Source organism: Lissotriton helveticus, chromosome 9 (genome assembly GCF_964261635.1).
Source record: "Lissotriton helveticus chromosome 9, aLisHel1.1, whole genome shotgun sequence".
In the NCBI taxonomy this organism is placed as follows: Eukaryota; Metazoa; Chordata; class Amphibia; order Caudata; family Salamandridae; genus Lissotriton; species Lissotriton helveticus.
The window spans coordinates 374,412,817-374,436,853 of record NC_136070.1 but is presented as its reverse complement, the minus strand read 5'-3'; the positions used below and the strand labels follow the sequence as shown (position 1 = coordinate 374,436,853).

Here is a 24,037-nt window from a genome sequence, read left to right as displayed (position 1 = left end):
TACTGTCCAACAAGGGATGTCTCCAACCTGAAGTCCACTAGTGCACTTAGCCTTAATCAACACTTGCAGGCTCCGACACTAACGTCCATTCCCTCTACCAGTGCCTGTGACACTTTCAGTAAAGTCAAGAAATACTTTTCACTTAAATCCATTGCCGCTTACACACCCAGCTGCTCACGCTGCTCTTGCAAGCTCTGTAAACAAAGTCACTTTAGGGTGAAATACGCAGGGTGTGACCGCGACCATCGAAAACCCTGCTAGTATGGCGATCGCTGAGGCTAGTAAAGAAGTTCTTAACCTACCACCGGCAGCATGCCCTTATGTCTTAGTTTTAGCAGGAGACCCCCCTGACCTCCCCAAGAAAAAATCAGACTAAGACCTGGGACCAATTGCAAAATAAAAGCACCAACTGGCTTGTAAAACATAAAGGGCTTAGGTTGGCAAACATTAGCGACATCATAATGCTACGTAGGGTAGGGTGGGTTGGACCCTTATTGAAGAACATTGAGGGAGACTGTATTGTCATTATTTTCCGACGACCGTCATTGGTAAGATCAATATTGATGATACAGGAGTTTAATACCACCATCCCAACTCTTATCTGGTCACTGCCCCTGGGCTTTTTCTATAAACTGACCCTGGGGCCAAATACCTACGATACTTTTCAACACATGGTGCATAAAAGGTTTTCTGCCCTGTCTGGTTTAGACAGCCTGAATTGATGGTCATCTATCCCCACAGCAGTTGAGACTGTCTCTATTCCAACCATTACCAATCCCTCAGGACATGACACTTTGAATTCATATGAAACAGCCACCAATTTAATCCTCCCGCAACCAAAAAGAGCAGAGCGGGTTTTATCTATAACCAAAATTTACAACACACAGTGCATTCCCACTGCAACATACAGCGCTGAAGTCTGGGGTTTTACAAAAATGCAATACCCTATCCCCCAATTGAGTCTGACTTTGTACCATATCTCTAGGGCTGCCCTCAGAACCTTCAGGCGAACTCCCCTGAGTACTTTGGGGCCTCAAACTTATATAAAAAAAACACGCCACCTCCACCTCCTTCCGTTCTAGCCATTTCTCCCAACAATCTTCCCCAGGCTGACTCTTCTGGTTTCACGAGTAACATCCGAATGGCTTTAAACTGAAATGCTACCGCATACCAACGGATATCAGGAAGATACAGCCCCCCTTTATTAAGTCTGCGTCACAATTTCTTCCAGGCCAACCTGACCCCCTTGTCCCCCCACATAAGACTCCCAATCTTACTCTGTACTTTGCTATTATTCTTGTGTGGAAAGGCCAGGGGTATAGTAGTAAATAGGCAGGAGAGCTTCAGGAGAATGACCATCTTTACTAAGTTGACTTTCCCATAGATGGTTAAGGGGAGGTTCCTCCATCTGCTAAAGAGGCGATAAATTTCTTTGATCGTTCTGTTAAGGTTGATCTGGGGGATGATTTTTTGCAGGTCTTTAACAATGTAAATACCTAAGTATCTTAACTCTGTGCTAGCTTCTCCTCCCCCCATTGATCTAGGTTCCAGCACATCACCTCTGTCCTTGATGTATTAACTAAGTAACCTGTCAGGGACACAAATCCGTCCAAAAGCGCCTCCACACAGGGAATAACCACCTCAGGGTCGTTTCTGAATAATATTAGGTCGTCCGGGTACAGAGCTAAATTACAGCTGTAAAGTTGGGACTTAAAGAGGTAGATTCATTCATCTAACCTGATGGCTTGTGCCACAGGCATCCCTGCCGGGTCCCCCTCTGGATGTTAAAACTTGAGGTCAATAGACCGTTCAGGAGAATCCGAGCAGAGGCTCCCTGATAACAATTCCTCAGGGTTTGGATAAAAATGGGGCCAAATCCCGTTACCTCCAGTACTTCCCAAAGGTACACCCAACAGACTCTGTCAAATGCCTTGGCCGCATCCAAGGCAACTATGGCCAATGGATCAGATCTCTCAATGGCCAGGTCGATGTTACCTATTAACAGTTTTGCCTGTTCCTGGATGTACCTTCCTGCAACAAAGCCCTTCTGGTCAGTGTGAACCAGCTTGGGGACCAATTTCGCCAATCTCCCAGCTAGAATGCCCATAAAGATCTTATAATCGGCATTGAGCAGAGAGATTGGGCGATATGAGTCGGCTTTTAAGGGGTCCTTGCCTGGTTTTAAAATCAGAACAATTGTGGCCTCCTTCCAAGACTCAGGGGCCTTGCCAGCGCGACAATAGACTGAGTTGAAGGTGGAAACCAGTACGGGGATCAGTTCCTCTGCTAGAACTTTGTACACTTCGTTTGGGAGCGAATCCATGCCTGTGGCCTTTTTGTTCTTATATTTTTTGATTTAGCTCAGTTATCTCCTCCAAAGTAAAGGGGGCGTCTAAGTTATTCCTGCTCTCCTCTGACAGGGAGGTCAGGGATTTGGTCCCCAGCCATGATTTTATAGAGCTTGGGGACGGAGCCAGATCCTCTTTATAAAGATCAGAAAAAAGGGAGAGTAGACAGGTTTGCATATCTTCGATGCTGCTTGACGTCTCCCCGTTGCCGTTAACTATCAATTCATTGATGTTGTTCTTTGTACGATCAACTCTGGCTTTCCACGCCAGTAAGGTTCCAGCTTTCTCCCCATATTCAAAGTTCTGCATATTCTTGGTATGCCATTGAGCTCTGCACTTTGCTTCCTTAGTACCAATTTTTAAAAATCGTTCTTAATGGCCTGTGGCCCAAAAAAGCACCTTATCAACTCAATTACCTCAGGATCGGAACACTTATTAACCACTTTCACTTCTCCATATTTGGGGTTAGTATTTTCGGCCAACGGCTCCTGGGCAGATCATGTGGCACACAGCAGAAGTAAGTTTTTAAAAGCCACCAATTCAATCCTTCCGCAACCAAAAAGAGCAGAGCGGGTTTTATCTATAACCAAATTTTACAACACACAGTGCATTCCCACTGCAACATACAGCGCTGAAGTCTGGGGTTTTACAAAATGCAATAGTATCCAGGGCGAGGAAAATAGATTCTGTCGGAAACTTCTGGGGGCTCCAATTCCCTCCTCACATTTTGTTTGCCATAAAGAATTAAAATTGTTTTACATTGAAGATTACATCAGGCCTCACCCAGCCATATTTCAGCAAAAAATTTGGCAAAACCCGGCAGCGACCCTAACGAGAGATATAATAGCTGATAACATGGCTCGCCACTATTAGAAAAAGTTTGATCAGCGTGAATCTTGGAAGTATCTTTTCAATCCAAGTGTAATGGAGGGTATAAGAAAAAAAAATCCCTCCGGGAGGTTCTATATGACCAATATAGTAACACAAGATAAGTAACAGAGCTCTCGAAATCTTCAGTTGCAAGGTATATGTCCCTGATGGACGCAACTTGTCCCCCATCATATCTGCCATCCAGCTATCTTTTAAAGAATATAGGTCGCTGAGAAAGAAGCTTGCTTTTTCGCCTTAGGGCTGGCACTCTAAAATATTTGCTTTGCTTCCCCTTAGAGTTAAATGTTAATCTTGAGCAAATTCCCTGGCCTTGTGAAAATCACAGCAATCAATCAATGCTACATTTTTTATTCTTTTGTAATTTATATAAAAAATATACAATTTCTGATCCCTTTTTTTAAGGTAACTGCGATCACCGATTATAGAGCAGCCTACATGGAAATTCTTAAACTGAAGGGGGATGACTTGGTTTTCCGTGTGAGTTTGTTTTTTAAAGTGGCAGTTCGTTCACGTATCTCTCTCAACGAGCACCCCCTGATGGCTGTTCCCCATTGTTTCTAATTTTCGTTGCTTAGTTAAAATATTTAGTTTAATTTTTGCATATTTATTTATTTTTCATCTGTATTTGTTTTGATAGCTCTTATGTTCCTTATTTATGTGCCTTTTGAACTATTCCAGACTGTGTATTGTACATACTTAATTCCACTTTATTCCATCCTGCTGCTATTCAACATGTTATAAATTCTCACCCGGACAGTGTTCTTTAAGAAGTCGCTGTTCTGCATACCATGTTTTTCTTCTTTACAGTATACACTTGGTTGCACTTTACTACATTATGCTGCTATTTGATAAGGGCTATAAGCTCTCACCCGTGTCACAGGGATTCTGCTCCTACACAGACCTGTGCATAGAGACCATGAACCTCAGTGAATTAGGGTGTACCAAAACTCACCTCAGTGTCCAAAATCCCCTACCAGACTAGCAAACAGTGTCTCATTGGTTCTTCCATACCCCCAATGATTAGACAACCCAGAACATGGACTTAGAACACCTCAGGTAACGTGGAACACATGAACGCTCTTTCGTTATACTAACATACCAATCCAAAACGAGGAGTAAATAAAGACACGTGCAAGTTTGAAATGTTTATTTCTATTGCCGTGTTCTCAGGCGCAGTATCTTAGCTAATACAAGCAAACATATTATAAGCAACACGGTTATCAGCATAGTTACTAGTCCATAAAATACAAAGGGAGAAAGCATGTTAAAATGCCAAAGGGAAGAAGGCTAAATAGCATCTCAGTCTTACCCTCCCTTGCTAGTATATTATATCTAAAGAAGGTATCTTTGGGTTTTAGAAGGGCGGCCCCATACCTCTGATCTTAGTGGAAAGGGATCACATCATCTTCCACCAGCTCTCTGCATGCGAATATTCATCAAGTGTGTGTGCATGCTCTGCGCAGTGCATTATTAAACGCGCCAAAAGCCAGAGTTGGTCGCAGCTGCATATGTGTTATGTCTAGAACATGCGCTGAGCAGACCTCACAACAACCACTGTGTTGAAATAACCTTGAAGGCCTCGGCACTCACTGTTCAGACATAGCTTACCGACCAAAGCTGATACAATAGGAAAACATATTATTCTCGTGTGAAGCAAAATATTCTACTAGGCTCAAAGCATTAATAACAATATGTGCCATGTGCAGAAGCAGCAAAAAGGCAAAATGGCGTTTAAACTTCTAATAAGCTCATGCTAACTTAACACAGTGTGAAGGCAAAGCCTATATACATGACACCCGGTCATTGCTTTTATGAAGTTGCTGCCTTGCACATTATGTCTTCTTTTTATAACACACATATTTTGATTGTTATTTGGTACACACCAAAAGCCCTACTTGTTTATTGCTTTTATGCTGCTATTACTTTAGATATTGTACATTTTTATAAATGGATTTATTTTTGCTGGTATTTTTACCTGTGCTTTTATGGATTTTTATATACGAATAAAGATTTTTTAATTGAATTGAAATATAGTGTTGAATCTGTGCACACCGTAGCCCAGTCTGTGGGCATTAACGTCATACTGCATAGACATGCTTATTTGCATTCCACTCACTTCAGGGGACACCCAGGCTATGCTTATAGTCAAGTGCTTTCACTGATAATGACTATTTGAAGAGAAAAACGCTTCTCCCTTGGATGATTTCAAGAACAGCAAGACAGTGGCCTCAACCCTGGGCCTGATGTCTCCTGCACAGCAGTTCCATCAACAATATCTGAAGTCTGATTGCTACTCTAGGGCTGTACCGTCCCAGAAACGACAACCTTCTCAGCTATTTAAATCACCCCAGGAAATGTAGAACTCCTTTCGAAGTGGAGATGGGTCTAGAAGGATTCAGCAACAGCAGATCCAGCAGATCCCCTGGGCTCCGTTGCTTCTAAACTCCTCTGACTCTTCCACCATCTTCTTCTGAGAGACAGGGGAGTCTGCCAATTTGTACCATTTGGGACGCGATCATGACTGACCATTAGGTAATCCACTGGGTCATCCAGCCGATGTGCTGGGGCAATGTCGTTCCCATCCTACGCTCCTTGCTAGACCACATACTTTTCTTCAGAGCATGCTCACTGACACACACCTTGATCCTCGAGGCAGAAGTTCATACCTTACCGGGAAAAATGGGCTTGATATTGTACCTCTGGAAAAGAGGGCCACAGGATTATATTAATTTTACTTCCTAGTCCCTAAGCAGGAGTGAGGCCTGCTGATCTGTGCCTTCTTAAACCTATTCATGTTGTCTGAATCAGGTTCTGTAGGCCTTGAACTTGGGCGTTTGGTTAGTGTCTCTGGATCTCCAGGATGCCTATTTTAATATTCCAGCCCTCCCTACCCACAGGTGCTACTTGACTTCCACAGTGGAGTCCCTATATGTTTAGTTTGCAGTCCTTCATATTGGACTGACAATGGGCCCACATGTCTTTATGAGGTGCAAGTGTTCATGGTAGTTTCGCTACAGAGAACAGGAATCCATGTTTTTCCATATTTGAACTGGTGAGCGTTAATGTCCCAGATGCTTGAACATCTCCAGCAGTTGACAAGTTTCTCCATGCCCTGAGTTTATCTGTCAAAGCTTGAAAGTCACACCTTACTCCCACCCTGAGGTTTACTTTTATCAGGGTGATGCTTGGCACAGCCCTCTAAAAACTACTTCCCCCTTCCTCATAGGATTGTGAAGATTCTGTGTCTGACGCAAGCTTGGGTCCTGTATGTAGTGCCATGCCTGCTAGGCATTATACCGTCATGTATCTTGTTACTGCCTCACACCAGATTGCAGATGAGAACCTTCAAGTGCTGTTTGTGAAGGCATGGGAGCCTTTCGCCTCAGTAACACATCTTCCGAGCCTTTTGCTTCACGAACAGATCTTTCAGTCGGCTTACCAAGATCCGCACTGGTAGATGAACCATTCCAACTCCCTGAAGGGTCGCCCTTTCAGCTCCTGGCAGACTCCATGGTCACAGATTCCTCGCTGGGCTGGGATGCTTTTTTTTGGATGGAGCAGGCACCTTGGTCCCTTTTGGAGCAACGTATGACCATCAAATTTGCAAAATTGTTCAAAATAAAAAATTTAGAATTATCAAAAAGGAACTAATCGTTTTTCTTGATGCCTCTTTTTTTTTCTTCATTCTTTTTCTTTAACTCCTCTCTAGTACGAAGCGCAAGGATTCATTCCAGTCTGTAAACAAAAAGGACTATACTACAGAGTTCTTAAATCGCTGTCAAGTAAATGTTTCTTCTGTCTTACATATTGAAAAACTGCATTCCGTATATTGAAAGTTTAATTTTTGAAGTACTGCACTCGTTTTGAAATGAGCAATGTGGAAATCCTAGTCTAAACTGCTAATTACAATCCTCTAGTTACACTTCATAAAACTTGCTTACTCACGATTGAGTAATGTGTATTGTAACATATTAGACTAAGGTGAAATCGCTATAATGAAATGACAATTAAAGGTCGCCACATTGACTTCTAGTAGGTTAGTAACTTGTTTTCTTTAATTTCAGTCAAAAAGTTGCCTGGCGCCGACGTAACCTGCAGCGTGCCTAAACACCTCAGTGGCCTGAAGGAAGTCCGCCCAGTCATCTCTTTTGCAGGACAGACGCAGCCCTTCCAGAATGGCACTGCACATTCTACAAGTACAGTTCATGGAGACACCAATGACCTTGACCAAGGAGTGGCTTCATTTAATGATCAGCCTGTTTTCTTTAGGTTCGTAGAAATATTTGTGCATGTGATTATATAGGTATTCCGTATTTCTAAGCCCTCTCCCATTCCCAATAGTACTTGGAATGACCGAATACACGACACATTAGCACCATCAATGTGCAGAGCAAGCAGCAACCCGCCACTTGCTTTTCCATCGGTGTTTGAATAAAAACTGCTTAGTATTGTCCCGATTTCAGTTTTCTAGCTAAGCGGAGCCCAAACTATCACCCCTTTTTAAAAGCTGATTTGTTTCTTGTGTATTCTTCTTGCCTGGGCAGATAACGTGGCACCTTTCAATAATTACATGTGTTATCCCACTGACTATTAGAAGCAGCAGACCTTCACGCTTGTTCCTTATCTTGTTTGGGGAATGCTTTTTTGACTCACTGTATCGAGTCTTTCAGAGCCACAGGGCCCTCATTCAACTAAAGGTGCTCCACCACCACCCACCGTAGGGTTTCTGTTGCCAGGTACAGCAGGTTCAGGTACCATTAATAGATTATGAAAGCAGTTGAATAACCATCTTACTGTGAAGCCAGGCCCTACCCCCACCATCCAGGATACTACAACATTAAAACATTAGCTACAGCTACGTAATTGAGCTCATCTTCTCCATTGGATCCCCATTCATTTGCACTATCAGATTAATGCAGTCCTCCCTTGTACTTAAATCCACACACTCCTATTACATCAGTGAGATTGTCACAGCATCATTACCTTGTTGCAGATTTTGAGTGAGCCAATGTTCTCCTTTGGAAAGAGGTACCACATTTGAGACCTGCAAGGGTCACTACTCTCCTACAATGATGGACTCTAGACTTAAACATGAAAGCTTAACCACTTTTCACAAAGATGACATGTTGAATCACTTGTTCTACTTAATGTACCTACTACTGTTTCAAGCTCCTGCTTGGGTATGGCTACCGGAGTGGACAAGGGAAAGGTTTCACTGCTTGTCCTCCAATGGAGGACGCCTGTCTACAAGCATAATAACTGAACTGATGTGTTAAATGACATGCTCTCCAAGCTGGAATTGTGGTTCTGATGGATATTTTTAACTACAGATTCCTCACCTTGGAAATATTCCCCAGACGTTAGACTGGATCTGGAAACTTTAATGCATTTCTCCTGCTTGGTGGTAGATTGCTGGCGTCTTGGGTTGCCGCACCAACATCGTTCCACTCCAGACGTGATGAATAGAGCCACACTTGTGGCACCCCTGCACACTGACTAAACCGTGTAGGAACTGTCAGAAAAACTTTCTTTGTCAGACCCTTATGAAGTTTGTGGTGCCTTGGGTCGGACACGACTCCAAGGCCTGCTACAACTGTGCCCAAATGAATCCAAAGGTCACACAGGACCGTGAGGGAAACTTTTACATCGCCAAAAACAAGAAGTCCTAATCCCGCAACTGATTGAAAGGAAGGTTTCGTTTCTGAAGTCCTTCCTGAAATAGATCATTGTCACGTTCTTCGTCTTTGGGTTAGTCAAAGAAAAAGCACAAGAAGTTGAAGCAGCAATCAGCCCCTTCCTGCCACTCAGACTCGAGGGGGGTTAGAGACATCAACATGCCTCATGGTATTGCTTTCAATCTCCATTGGAGCCAATTCTGAGTTTTGTCCCGGCTACTCTGAATTCCCAGGTCCATTTGGCGAAGTTGCAGTAATAGAGTCCTTCCGAGAGGCCATCTGTGGATATTTGGCACTTTCCCTGCTCCCTCTGGCTCGCCTTCAGGCCCCACTGATCCACAGGGGCCTCCAGTTGGACTTAGTGCCGGTGGGTTTTGCCCTCCTGGCCATGTGTGTCCCTTAGACCTGCATCGGGTTGTGCACTGGCTTCGTGCCACCTGTTCCTTTTGCTTCAGCACCATGCAGATGTCGTGGATTAATACCGTTGAAGATGTACAGCCCATAGTGTTATCCAACTCCAGGCAGTATCCACCACGATCTCAACCGATGTCGAGTCCAGCTCTGACCGGCTCACAGCTATTGCGCAACCCTTCGAATTCCGACACTTTGCCCTTTCCTCTTGGTAGAGCCCAGGCTTTACACAGAATTTTCGACTTTAATTGTGGTAAGGCGATGTTTCCCAATATGCAAAGAAAACTGGTATGAACACTTCAGGCCTTGCTCCGCCTCCTACCCCCTGCCCCATCCTGCCACAGAGAAAAACACCACTTTCCCTGCTATTAATAAACAGGCAGCAGAAGTTCTAGATTTACAACTACCGACCATGGAAGTAAAGACTAATGTATTGAAGGAAATACTGCAGACTGACCAGGCTCCCACTGAGCCACTGTTACCATATAATGAAGCCCTCAAGAATACTGTTTTGGGCACTTGGTCAGAACCTTGTTCTGGTTCGCCGGTTAAGTCGCATGCTGCTTGTCACCATTGCCCTGCACCCGGTGACCCAATGCCTGAGAGTCTGGTGGTACAGATTTCCAGCAGCAAAATTAATTCCAATTCTTTCCCTACTACTCCTGATTGTGAAACCAAATGGATAGAAACATTTGGGAAACTAATTTTTTCATCCATCAACCTGTAACTCAGATCAGTGAATTCCAGCTGTTTTCAGGGCTGGTATTCTCAAGCCGTTTGGGATATCATGGCACAGGATTTGCCCGCCGTCCCAGATAACCTTTGGGTGCCCCTTACTGCAAAATGTGTCCTCCGCTCTGAATTGGATATGACCGACTGTTTAGGGCAAGCAATGGATCCTAGGGTGGCAATTTGGCACCACCCCTGCATGAGGTCTATGGACTTTTCCAGGGATGTCCAAACATCCTTAATTGACCCTTCAATAAAGATTTCCAAGCATCCCTAATTGATATGCCTTTTGATGGCTCTCACCTTTTTGGCAAAAAAATAGATTTGGACTTGGAATCGTTGAAGGACAACAGAGGCAGAGCATGTTCTTTGGGCTTTTCTGCTGCCAAAACATAGTTTCACCAGTAATTTTCCCTCTCCATGGCTGTTGTAGAGGTTTTCCATTTTGCCTACACCAGACACCTCCAGCAGGGCTAGTCCTCCCATTTCTTTCTACCCTCCCGCACCTTCCATCACCATCAGGGCGGCCGACGTAGGGTCACCTGTCCATCTTGCAGTAGGGAGTGCAAGCCCTTGTGTCCAAAGGGGCCAAAGGAAGGGTTCTGGCTTTGGAAGTAGAAAGTGGGTGTTACTTCTGCTACCTCCTTGTGCCGAAGAAGGACAGAGACCTTTGTCCTATTTCAGTTCTTCGCTGTCTCAACGCCTTCTTTTTGAAGGACAAATTTAAGATGCTCATGGTAACCCAGGACCTGTCTGCCTGAGACCCTAAAGACCAGATGCTGGCATTGGACCTGCACAATGCTTATTTACGTATACCTGTCCTGTAGGCTCACAGGCGCTACCTTTCGTTAATAGTGGGAAGGCGCATTTTCAGTTTGCAGTGCTTCCTTTTTGCCTCATCAGTGCCCCTTGTGTGTTCACGAAAGTGATGACGGTAATCACAGCACACCTTCGGAGGTCACATGCCTTAGTCTTCCCCTACTTCAATGACTGGCTGCTCATTGCAGGCTTGCCTCAGAGTTTACTGTCAACCTACGACAGCCACACTTGACTCCTTCACAGATAATGTTGTTGATCTGAGCTATTCTGGATATTGTACAGTTTCCTTGCATTTCCCTGGAGTGGATAGTCCATGACATTAAATCTATGATCCTGATGTTTCGCCCTCAGTCCTAGACCTCAGTGCGGATGACTCTGAGGTTCTTGGAGTTTTTGGTGTCCTGCATCCTACTGGGCAAACACACCAAGTGGCACATGTGGGCTTTGCAGTGGGACCTCAAGTACCTGTGTGCACAACATCAGGAGAGTCTGTAATTCTGTATCTAAATTTCAGAGGAAACTGCAAAATATCTGCAGTCCTTGCTACTAGATTGCAATTGGGTCAGTGGCAGAATCCTTACCTCTCCCTTTTGGCCTCACTAGCACCCCCTGGGTGTTCACCAAAGTGATGGCGGTGGTTGCAGCACATCTGCGGAGATCAGGGGTTCCAGTCGTTTCCTATCTTGACGACTGGCTGTTGAATGCAGGTGGTTAAGACTCAGGCAATTGTCTCCCACCTCCAGACAATGGAAATCTCCTGTATTTGCTGGGGTTCACTATCAATATGCCAAAGTCAGAACTGACTCCCTTCTATATGCTCAATTTCATCTGAGCTATTCTAGACACTGCAGTTTCGGGCCTGTGCTCCGGAACGGCCAGTCCAGGATATTCAAGCTATGATTCTGATGTTTCAGCCTCTATTCTGGATTTCGGTGAAACAGACTCCGAGGCTGCTGGGTCTCTTGCCCTCCTGCATCCTGTTGGTCACACAAGTGCTGGCATATGTAGGCTCTGCAGTGGATCTGGAATATTAGTCGGTACTGTATTAGGAGAATCTCTCTGAATTGGTCCAGATATTGGCGGGAACTGCATAAGATCTGCAGTGGTGACTGACTAACCACAATTGGGTCTGCGGCAGACCCCTCTACTACCCCACCTAGAGATGACTGTAGTGACAGATGCATCACTCCTGGGATGGGGTGGCCTTCTGGGGCAGGTGGGAATCAGAGGAACATGGTCTCTGGGGAAACTCGAATTTACATCAACTTCTGACGGGCTCTCTGAACACCAAAGCGGACAAACTTGCAGTCGATGCCAAGTGGAGGAGGTGCAAGGTCTCTTAAGAGATTAGGGAGAACCTTGATTAGATCTTTTCCCCACCACCAAGAATGCACAATGTCATCACTTCTAAATGCTGGAATTTCCAAGGCAACTCTCGCTCAGAGATGCTTTTTGTCTCGACCTCACAACTCCTGTATGCGTTTCCACTAATACCAATCCTGCCAATATTTCTTAAGAAGATCAGGAACAAACGGGTTCAAGTCATTCTTGTGATTCCAGATTTTGCGTAGAGTATGGTATATTGAACTGCTGAGCATGAATATTGGTCCGCTGATCAGACTGCCCTCTCAGCATTATCTCCTGTTGCAGCAACAGAGCAGGGTTCTGCAGCCGAACTTGTGCACACTCCGCCTTCATGCATGGCGATGGAGCGCCGGCAGTTGACAGTTTTTGACCTCCTTGCAGAAGTCTGCGATGTCAGTCTAGCAGCCAGGCATCCCTCAACCAAGATGATATATTCGCCTGCTGTTGGGAGAAATTTGTGGCTTCTTTTGCTACCAAACATGTTGATCCCCTGTCTGCATCTTTGTCTGAGGTTCTTTAATTTGCTTTCCCGTTATCGCAGCAGGACGTTGCTTGGCGCACAATTAAAGAGTATCTTTCAACCATATCACCGTTCTTGTGGTTGATGGACCAGCCCTCCTTGTTTGTCACCTTTGGTGACTCGTTTTCTGAAAGCGCTACAAAACATGTTCCCTCCAAATCTCTGTCAGACAGAGTTAGGTTAATCACTAACCTTACAGCCGGATACAGCAGGAACGATGGATGATGCAAGGTAATCCCTTCCCCTATATGGAGATACCCATGAGTATATATGTATCACACTCCACAGATATGACCACCATAGGGGAAAGGGAAAAAGGGACAAATGAAACAAAAATGTTCCCGCTGCGTAACACAGAATATGGATGTCTTCAGGAGATGTAAACCTCTCTCTCCTATGCTCCCCTCGTCTGCCCTGTAAGTGAGACACAACACACACATCAGTAGACTCCCCCCTACATGTTTAACCACCCTTTTCCTCTGTGTCATGTACTTACTTTTATAGCAGCTGCACATCTCCCAACAGAAAAAGGCACAAAAGTAAAAATAAAGAAATAGAAAAAGCAATACCCTTCTGGTGCTAGAAGGAGTTGTAGGATGTGTGCTGTATCAAGGAAGCAACACAGAACAAAGTCAAGAAAAGAGGTACTTATCTTAACGCAGATAATCCTCTGGCAGTAATGAGTGTTTCTATTGTGACTGCTCCTGAGTTGGAAGTAGGTCTAGATTCTCCAATCAGGGAAATGTCTAGGTTGACTTTGCTCTCCTGAGCAGAATGCACCCCAAAAACCATAAAATAATAAACAGAAGCGGTGAATGACCTGCTCTTCATGTTCTCCTGAGCGGAATCAGCAGGGGAGTGCTAACAAACAGGAGTGCTGAATCAGCGTGTGTGCCGCTTTCCTCCAAATGTCTTAAAAAAGGAAATAGTAACCGCGCTGTCCTAATGCGGCGAAAATACACCAGGTGCACAAAGTGTTTAGTACCAACCGCGAGAAGCGCGGTACGCTGTGAGGGTTTGTTCCGTTTACTCGATGTCTTCGAGCGCGTCACGGAAACACCCACCAAGACGCAGGCAGGCGTCACAGTTCAATAATCTTTATTTCGTTGCATTGCAACATAAAAGATATACAATAATACAGTAATAAGAATACATTATACAATACCAAAAAGCCAGTAATCAATACTACGCGTCATCATTTTAGGACAATCTGTTATGGTTTAGAATTATCACAAGGTTGAATAAATAGTTTAAAATACATTATACAATGTTAAGAAATCATTAAATCGAGTCAAAGTTTATAACGACCAAGGCATAGAATTTAAAATTACAAGACAAATAAAACAAAAGAACATGAACCGTGGTTTGAACAGGTCCACATGGTATACAGCTTAAAAAGGAAGAGACATTTTTAATCTAATGAAATTTACAGCCAGAAGAAATCTACTAGTTCCAAACACAATTACTTGGCTGGTATCCGTTTTTAAAATTCTGCCAGCTTCCTTATGGGATCTAGAGCCAATAATGTAACATAATGGCATTATCCATTTTTTCCTTGCTTTACCATAACTAGGACAAAAAAACAATATATGTAAAACGTCTTCCCTTATATTATTAGAACATAAAGTGCAGTAGTCACTATTTGTCTTCCCCCAGCTTTTCTCTGTTGCCTTAATTCTCAGTGTTCCGTATCTAAATTTTAGGTACAGGGTTTTGGCCAACGGCGGCTGAACCTCATCAAGAAATGGTTCAAAACAAGCCACATTTTTAACCATTAAAAATGTTTCGGTTAAAGGGCCGTGTGTCCTAACATACGCAGAATCGTGGCTCACATATGACCAGAAGGACAGCTTAACGATTTTCTTGGAGGCCATGATTAAGGACTCCGGCTCACTCCAAAAGTGGGTTAGACTTAGTTTGGATAACCACGCTCTTACATGCTTAAACCAATAAATTTGGTTACCACTATCTAGGTCCAGAACTTCTTTCAACCCCCTTTTGTAGTCAGTCAATTCAGGGGTTGTCCATAATCTAACCCATAATAATAGTGGTCTCAACATTGCATGATGGTCAGTGTGCTTGATGTTTAGATCTAAAAATAATGGTACCAATGGGGTATTAATGGGAACTTTTAATAATCCCCTAATAAACTTGTTCTCCAGTGTTTCGAAGGTCTTCCTACATACTGGTCCCCATAATTCAGCCCCGTACAAAACAGCTGATTGAACCTTGTACCTAAAAATCTCTATTGCTGGGGTTACTGCCTTGTTCACACATTTGTTGTATCTTTTTAATATTGGAAGAGAATTTTGTTTGAACGCTATTTTTGATTTTTCTAGCTGAGGTCTCCATCCCATTGACGAATCTAATAATACCCCTAAGTATGTAAAACTCTGTTCATAGTCAAGCTTATGACCGTTTAACATTAGATTTTTTTTTAAACTTTTGTGCGGGTTTAGTGCCATATATTTAGTTTTTTTTATATTGATTTCTAACCCTTTTAAGGTACAATATTGCTGGAACCTATCTAATAAGATCTGAAGGCCCCTAGGAGTTTGAGAGATGAGGATCGTATCGTCCGCGAAAAGGAGGGACGGTACACGTTCCCCTCCTAATCGAGGCGAATCATTATCACAATCCTCCATATAAGCCGCAATATCATTAACAAAAAGGGAAAAGAGTGTAGGTGCCAGTACGCATCCCTGGCGTACTCCCCTTTTTATAGGGATTGGGTCTGTAAGTTCCCCATTTGGGCCCCACCTGACCTTATCATAATTCTCCTGGTGCAGGACCATCACCAGTTTTAATAGTTCCCCAGGAAGTCCCTGCCTTTCCAAGGACTTCCAGAGCAAGTCACGAGGTATTAGGTCAAATGCTGCTCGTAAATCTACGAAGGTCACATACAAGTGGCCCTTGCGGATGATAACATATTTCCAGTACAAGCAGCATAACCTTAGTACCTGATCTATGGTCCCGGTTTTTTCCCTAAACCCCGCCTGATATTTTGATAAAACTAGTTCTTCCTCTAACCACGTATTTATACGATTTAATATATGCCTGGCATATATTTTTTGAGTTATATCTAAAAGACTAATGGGGCGATAATTGGCTGGATCGCCTCTATCCCCCTTTTTAAAAATAGTAATAATTTCTGCACCATCCCAAGTGTCTGGGATTTGGTCACCAGCCGCAACAGTATTGAATAGATGGTTTAAATATGGTGCCCAAACATCAGTATTATGCAAATAAAGGTCACCTGGAATTTTATCGAGTCCAGGTGCCTTCCCTTGTTTAACTGAAGCAATTGCCAGCTCAGTTTCGTGTAAGTCAAAGACTACCAGTGGGTGTGGGTTCGCTGGCTGAATGAAAGTCGGTTCTTCCAAAGAAGCAACCTCACTAATTTTAGCTGCATACAAATTTGTGAAATGTTTTACCCACGTGGCCTTGTCTAAAAAAACCTCTCTAGAGCCTTTCTCACGTTTGTTCCCCTTAGCCACTAATTCCCAGAAGTGCCTCTGGTCCTTAGTTTTAGCTGCTTGTAACATGCTAGACCATATTTCGTCGTCCCAAGAGGATTTTACTTTTACCAATATTGTATTATATAGTTTCCTTTTGTCTTTAATTTCTACGGGACTTTTTCTTTTAATTGCCTCGATCAAAGCGGTTTTGGCAACACGGCATTCCTTGTTATACCAAGGTTTCCCGACTGGTTTTGCATTTACTATACCAGTCCCTTTTTTTGGTCTTTTTGTTAAAATGTCTGACAATTGGCTAAAAAAAGATTTATGTAATTTAATAAATTCCCCAGATTCACTTCTGAGCGGACAATACGATTCAAATGTATTTGCTAAAGTGCAATAAATATTAGATAGAAGGTCCTCTCTTTCCAATATGTATGCCCATTTAACAGCCCTTCGATTGTTGCTAACCATGATGTTATCTAGGGTTGGTAAGTGTGCATTTCTATCGCCTCCCTCTGTATTTCCCTGCCCCTTTAGTAAGTTTTTGAGAAAACTTGTTTCAAGGGGATAATGGTCACTATCAAATCTCTCCTTGACTTTTAAATCAATTGTATAAGGCCACAAGTCAAACGAAATGATAACGTAATCTAGATTGCTTTTGTAATTTCGCCTCCTGAAGGTGGGTGCTTTCGGGCTATCAGATGGCATACGCCCATTACAAGCCCTCAGACCATGGCTTGTAAGCAACCTAGTGATCTGAAGGGCTAGTGTAGTCCCAGCGACGGTTCCATTATCAATCAGAAGAGGTATCCTATTAGCCACATCCTCATCTTCATACAGATTGACCATGCCCATAATCGGCTCAAAATTACAATTCATGTCCCCACATAAGATTACACTTGCATCTGGCTCTTGGGTGTCCATAAAACTCTCCAGTTTTTCAATACATGGCGACAACTTATGAGATGGATGAGGACTATTATACACATTTATAAGGTTAATCACCCTTTTATCCTCTATAGTTATTTCCAGACCTAGTATATCTAGGGAATCGGTGTTTAGGATTTTTATGCCGATGTTAATAGATACACTGATCCATATTAGTAGGCCTCCTGCGGCTCGTCCTCTTGGTGAAGGCACAGCCTCTATTTGATATGTTTTATATCCCACTCTATGGACCTGGTCCGTAGCCCATGTCTCCTGAAGCATACAGATGTCAAAAGTGTTCATGTAACTATTCCAATCCGGATCACATGTTTTTGCGCGCACCCCCGCCACATTCCATGAAACTAATGTAATCAAAGAGGGCCCCTCATTTGACCCACAGTTGCCAACTAGTGTGGGTGAAGACAGGCTACAATTAACCCCAGTGCCAGTTGCCATAACAATATCATCTGCCCTCAGGGATCTACTTCCTTCTTCCTCCTTGGCTCCATCAGTATTATAATTATTTGCACCACCACTATCTTCCTCCCTGTTCATTAAACTTCAATCACATTCGTCCAACCCACTGAATACATTAAACCTATTCGATATTTCCAATGGCGTGAATGGTATTAAGTGAGGCATTCTTCTATATTCACTTATGTTGTGTCTTGGGGGTATGATGTTCCACCCGGATAAAACAGGGGCTGGTGCTGGTTGGTACATGTGAACAGGGTTTCTAGCAAGCTCCGTATTAAAAAAATGATTGTCAAAGAGGGCATTGCTAGTTACCGGTTGGTATGGGAATACTATGGATCTTGGGTAAAAATAAGTCAGTGGGCGCGGTGTAATACAACTATTCACATTACCGTGTGGCCAGGACAGAATATATTGGACCGCATTTTTGTCTCTGAAATTCACCACAACCACATCTCCCCCTATATCCTTTGGTCTCCCACCTAACCAAGGCAACCGTCGGACATGGACTATTTCGCCATTAATATTACTGGCTATTGGTCTGTGTGAAAATAGCCAGTTCATTATTTTGTTCTTGAGTTGGAAGAAACCTTCCCGCTTATTTCCAGACAATTCTGGTACCCCAGTGAGTACCACCACGTAGGGTACGGCTTCAGGCGGGAGTTCAGTGGGTGGTCTCCTACCTTGGACCCCTCTTGTGTGTCTAGCTTCTTCCACTTCCAATCTTGGCAGCCCATTTAATGAGTTACCCACTTCCCTTACTAGATTATTATTGACAGGAGTATCAGGAATATGATTCGAGGTTGTAGCTAATCTTGATGACAATATTTGTGTCTGATTTCTTTTAGAAATAGAGGGATATTTGGGTGCAGGTAATGTGCTTGTAGGCTGATTTTTGGTCGCAACTGGAGTGGCTATTTTCGAATTGTTACAAGGAGTGGTGGTGGAAGATGTTGCCACTACGACGTCTGATGAAGGAATATGCGCAGATGTGGATGCTTGGCTAGGGATTGATGCTATTATTGGACCTTTGTTTCCTAAAGCCCTAGTACAGTTTCCATGTTTGGCCAAATCTGCCTCTATTTTCCCTAGTCTTAACTCTACTCCTTTTAATCTTTCGACTATAGCTAACGTATAACTCCTCACGATGAGTTCTATACTATCTAGTAAATTACTAGTGGGGGTTGATGGGGACCCTTCAACATTTAGAGCATATTCAGTATTGCACTTAGTGACCAAGTGTGGAGTCGATAATAAGAGTGCTGAAGGGTCTAACACTGTCTCTGCAGCTCCCTTAGCAGGTATAATTCCCGTAGCTCCGGTGCTGATAGATTTAGACTTTTTCCCAAATTCAGAGTGACTTAATTTAGGCTTGGTTGGGTCCAATCTTTTACGTCTCTTTTTGATTGGCGGAAGGCCATGGATTTTTATATGGCAAGGGTCTCGATGTCTTTCCTCTTACTACCTTCCCTGGCCTAGGTGTTGGTGAGATCATAACTTTTGGTGCATTGGAGATGCTGAAGGAATCAAGAGAGATAGTAGCTGATTCAGTATGAGTTGAACCAATAGAAGGTGCTAAGCACTCCCTTAGCAATAAAGGCACACTGTCCCCAATTAATGTAGCGTCCATAGTATCAGCGCAAAAATCATTAGCTATTGTAACAACAGGAATAGGTTCAGAAAAAGCCCTGTTCTTGATTCGTTCAATAGAACGACGGCGGTCATCCCGGCTTTCTGCTAAGGATAGGACTTTAGTACCTTCGAAAGCAACCTTAGAAAAGTAGTTGCCGAGGGTACCATTCAACAAGCCCCCTACTTTATCAGGGGCAATAGCAGAGGGTGATGTAAGCGCGATGGTAGACATTGACGACAGTGGCAATAGTACCAAAGTACAAGGAGTTTACATTCTTACTTAGATAGAGTCCCACGACCAGGGGGTCTGGCCCAGTCCAGTCTCCTCAGGCCTCTGAGGGCCTAAGAGGGCCCGCCCTTTGCCCGGGTGTCCTGGCGCTTCCTTGTCACGCGGACCCCAGTAGGGCTTCTGGGTGACGTAGTCCTGCCCCTTGCCGGTCTCCACTCGGCGGCTCCCGCTACAGGTGGTAAAAGCGGTAGAGCAGCCGGAGACTGGCGGGCGGGTCCGCGGAGGGCTGCAAGGGACACAGAGAGTATTTTCAGCAAGCTGCAACAGCACAACAAACGGCAGCACGGGCAGGCAAGGGAACCCACATACAGTGGTGATGACGCCGATTTTATGCGCCTCCTGGCGCTTCCTTGTCACGCGGACCCCAGTAGGGCTTCTGGGTGACGTAGTCCTGCCCCTCGCCGGTCTCCACTCGGCGGCTCCCGCTACAGGTGGTAAAAGCGGTAGAGCGGCGGGAGACTGGCGGGCGGGTCCGCGGAGGGCTGCAAGAGACACAGAGAGTATTTTCAGCAAGCTGCAACAGCACAACAAACGGCAGCACGGGCAGGCAAGGGACACAGTTGATCAAGCCTTTTGCTGCCACGCGACTCTAGAAGCCCCAAACATTAGCGGTTCTCAAGAAATAATGTCCAGGAAGGGAAAGAAGGCAGGCTGCCGGTAGCAGGCTGCCGCGGGTATTCCACAGTTCAAAAGAGTGCAGCAACTCCACAATGCCGCTGCCTCACGGACCTTCACTACGGAAGCACCAAAGTGACAAGCCCCGCACACAGCGAAGGCGGGGTTTAAGTATTTGCAGTCAGAGGCGCAGCCTGCCTTCCCGAGCGTTGTGGGAGTTGTAGTGCCCTTTGCATACGTACAGTGTTCTATGTGTGTGCCTATCGTAACCTAGCCATGACAGTACCCCCTCTCATTGACCGACGTCTCGGCGGCCCACCAGGTTTGGCAGGGAAACACAAATGGAAACGCCGCAGGAGTCCAGGGCAATGCAGATTAGCCACTGGTTCCCATTAACGGTCCTCCGTACCATAACCTTTCCAGTCAATGAGATAGTGATCTCGCCCGCGAAGGTATTTGGAATCTAAAATACTCTGTACCTCGTACTCCTCCCCATCTATTTCCACAGCTTGTGGTCTCACTGGTAAACGGGTGCCCTGAATACAGGGCTTCAAAAGGGATACATGGAATACTGGGTGTATTTTCCAGGCATGGGGAAGTTGCAGTTTCATAGCAACAGGATTACACTCCTTTCTATGAAATAGGGGCCTACAAATTTATGTGCAACCTGTTGTTCCCTCTAAGGTTCAGGTGTTTCGTGTTAAGCCACACTCTATCTCCTACCTTCTAAGAAGGTTCTGGTGTTCTCTTTTTGTCTGCCTGTTGTTGTAATGGTCCTTCAGGAACATACAATCTTCCATCATGGAACAGCATCTCATCTTTGACAGAACAGTGTTGTGGATCTTCCATGGCCCATGCGTCTTTGTCAAGGCTCCTAAGTTGGTTCTTCACTTCATCCAGAAATTTCTCGGTGGTGAGTAGAGTCAAGTTCTCCACAGAGAAGTAGGCCTTCTGCAGTATGATAGGAGATATGTCATCAGAATTGGGACTGACAGCAGGAGTAGGCCAGGGTCTTGAAAGCGCATCAGCCTTTCCGTTTTGCAGCCCGGTTCGATACTTAGTCACGAAGTCAAAGTCCGCAAAAAACAACGACTTCCTTAGTTGTCGATGAGTTAGGGCTCTTACACTCTTCAAAAACAGCAGATTTCTGTGATCTGTATATATTTCCACTGTGTATCTCGCCCCCAATAGATGATGTCTCCACTCCTCGCAGGCTTGCTTGATAGCTAACAGTTCTTTGTCTGTAATGCTGTAATTAACTTCACATTTGGTCAATTTCTTCGAGAAGAAGGCGATAGGGTGAAGTTGGCCTGTGTCTGGGTGTCGCTGGGAAAGGATTCCTCCTATGGCGTAGTAAGAGGCATCTGTTTCGAGTACGAATGGTTGTGAGGCGTCAGGATGTCTCAACACCAGAGCGCTGGTGAAACAAAGCTTTAAGTTCTGGAACGCCTTTTCGGCTAAAGCAGTCCACTTGAAGGCAGCAACTTTCGGAAGCAAGAGTGTCAAGGGTTAATGATGTAGGAGAAGTTTTTAATGAATCTTCTTTAGAAGTTCGCATACTCCAAGAAGCTCTGTAGGGCTTTTACACATGATGGGGATTCCCACTTGAGGATGGCTTGTTTATTTTGAAAGTTTTATATAGCGCGAACAAGATCTTTGCAGATAACAGAGCGCTTTACACAGGCAAGTGCCAGGGTAGGGAAACAAGGGAGCATAGTAGGAAGGTAGGTCATCACGTTAGTGTAAATAGTACAACTATTACAGATAGTACAGATATGAGGTAGCATGGCATAGTGGGAAGGTAGGTCATCAAATCAATGTAAATAGTACAAATATCACAAATAATACAGCTATGAGGGAGCATGAACAATTAGGTAGCTCAATAAAACAAGTAAAACACATGTGCCTAGGAATAGGACCGGTAATACTGATCGACGCAGAGTAAATCAAACGCAGTAGTTCAAGTATATTTAGCCATGAGGATACTTTTGACTTCTTTCTTAAAAAGAAGAGTGGAGGAGATGAGTCTGGTTTCAGGAGGGAATGAGTTCCAGATCCTGGGCGCCATTCCTGAGAAGGAGCGTTTGTAGGTTTTTTCCTTCCGGAATCTTCGAGGCTTCAGCAGAAGATTGTTTGTACTTCTGGTGGTTCTGGACCCGCCGGAAATTGTCAACTTCTGCGTGAGGTAGCCGGGTGATTTCAGGTGTATAGCCTTGTGCGTCATGCAGGCAATTTTCAGCTGTATTCTGGCTTCAAGAGGCAACCAGTTCAGGGCTTTAAAGTCAGGGGAGATATGCAAATGTTTTTTAGATCCAGTGATGAGTCTAGCTGCCGCGTTTAGTGAAGCTCTGAGGGGTGCAGTTGTAGTTAGAGGGAGGCCGCAGAGGGCCACGCTGCCGTAGTCTATGCGAGGGATGACTAGTGCTTGTACTGCAGTTTGGAAGTCTTTGGCTGGGAGGAAGGGTTTAAGTTTCCTCAAGGTATTTATTTGGAAGTCCGCCCCCTTAGTTGCCCTGCTGATATGCTGCTGCATGTTGAGGTTGGTGTCACGTGTTATGCCTAAGGATTTTGCTGAATCCACGATGGTCGGTTGGACATTGAGTGCTGTTAGGTGCTTAAGCCATGTTTGTGTGGTGGATATTTTCGTGGGAGGTGAGATCAGGAGGAACTCAGTTTTCCTAACATTGAGTTTGAGGTGGTTATCGGCCAGCCAAGATTGGGTGCTTCTGATAGTTGAGTTCAGACGCATAATGTCTTTGGGGGATTGTAACTTGAGATATAGTTGAGTGTCATCGGCGTACATGTGAAAGTGTACATTGGATGCTTGTAGCAGGGTGGTGAGTGGTTCCATAACTAAGTTGAATAAAGTGGGGGATAGGCATGAACCTTGGGGGACACCTAACGTAACAGGTACTGAACAGGACATCACGTTTTTGCTCTTGAATTTTTGAGACCGGTTGTGTAGAAAGGATGTGAACCACTGAAGAACAGTCCCAGAGAGACCCATTCTTGTTTTTAAGAGTTCGAGTAAGTTCTCATGTTTCACCGTGTCGAATGCTGAAGAGAGGTCAAGAAGGATGAGGAGGCAGGTATCATTTTGATCTAAAATTTGGAGGGCGTCGTCAATTATGTGAGTCATAGCGGTTTCAGTGCTGTGCCCAGCTCGGAAGCCTGATTGATGAGGGTTGAGGAGATCAGACTGTTCTATGTGCTTTGTCAGTTGTAGTTGGACGCATTTTTCCAACAGTTTGGCGAGAGTGGGAATGTTGGTAATCGGACGGTAGTTGTTTAGATCAGTGGGGTCGGCTGTTGGTTTCCTCAGTAAAGGTGTCACTTGTCCAACTTTGAGTGAGTCAGGGATGGTTCCTTGTTGAAGTGAGCTATTGATAATTTTAGTCCAGAGTGGGAGGAGCAAAGGGGTGAAGTCTTTTACAGCGTTAGCAGGAAGAGGGTCAGTGAGGTGGTTGGATGGTTTCAGGGTGCTGAGTACTCTGTCAATTTCTTCAGAATAGGTGTCAAAGGATGACCATGGTACATTGTTTTTTAGTTCATTGGGTGTTATGCAGTGGGGCTTTGAGTAAAGGCTTGCGTCAATGAGGAGATCGCTCCTTATGTTGTCCGTTTTTTTGTTAAAGAAAGCAGAGAAATCTTCACAGGAAGGAGCAGTGCCCATAATGTCAGCAGCTGGGGGTTGTTCCTTAGATTGTGATCGGATTAGCTCGAACAGTTTACTTGGACGGTTTTTTGCTTGGTCGAGCTGGAGTCTGAAGAATTCTGATTTTGAGCGTTTTATTTTCCTGAAGTAGGCGTTTCTCTTTTTCTTCAGAATTTTTAGGTGCAGTGCCGAGGGAACAGATCTCCAGGTGCGCTCTGCCATTTGC

At 44.4% G+C, this 24,037-nt stretch overlaps 1 protein-coding gene across 1 annotated transcript in view; it reads left to right on the top strand.

Annotated features, from left to right (window-relative positions):
* ATG2B (autophagy related 2B) overlaps positions 1–24,037 on the top strand; it is a 1,105,913-nt gene that overhangs the window by 890,730 nt on the left and 191,146 nt on the right. The window contains exon 36 of the mRNA XM_078660122.1: positions 7,304–7,508. Within this exon, the coding sequence (XP_078516248.1) occupies positions 7,304–7,508 (205 nt within the window). The remainder of the gene's footprint in view (positions 1–7,303; positions 7,509–24,037) is intronic.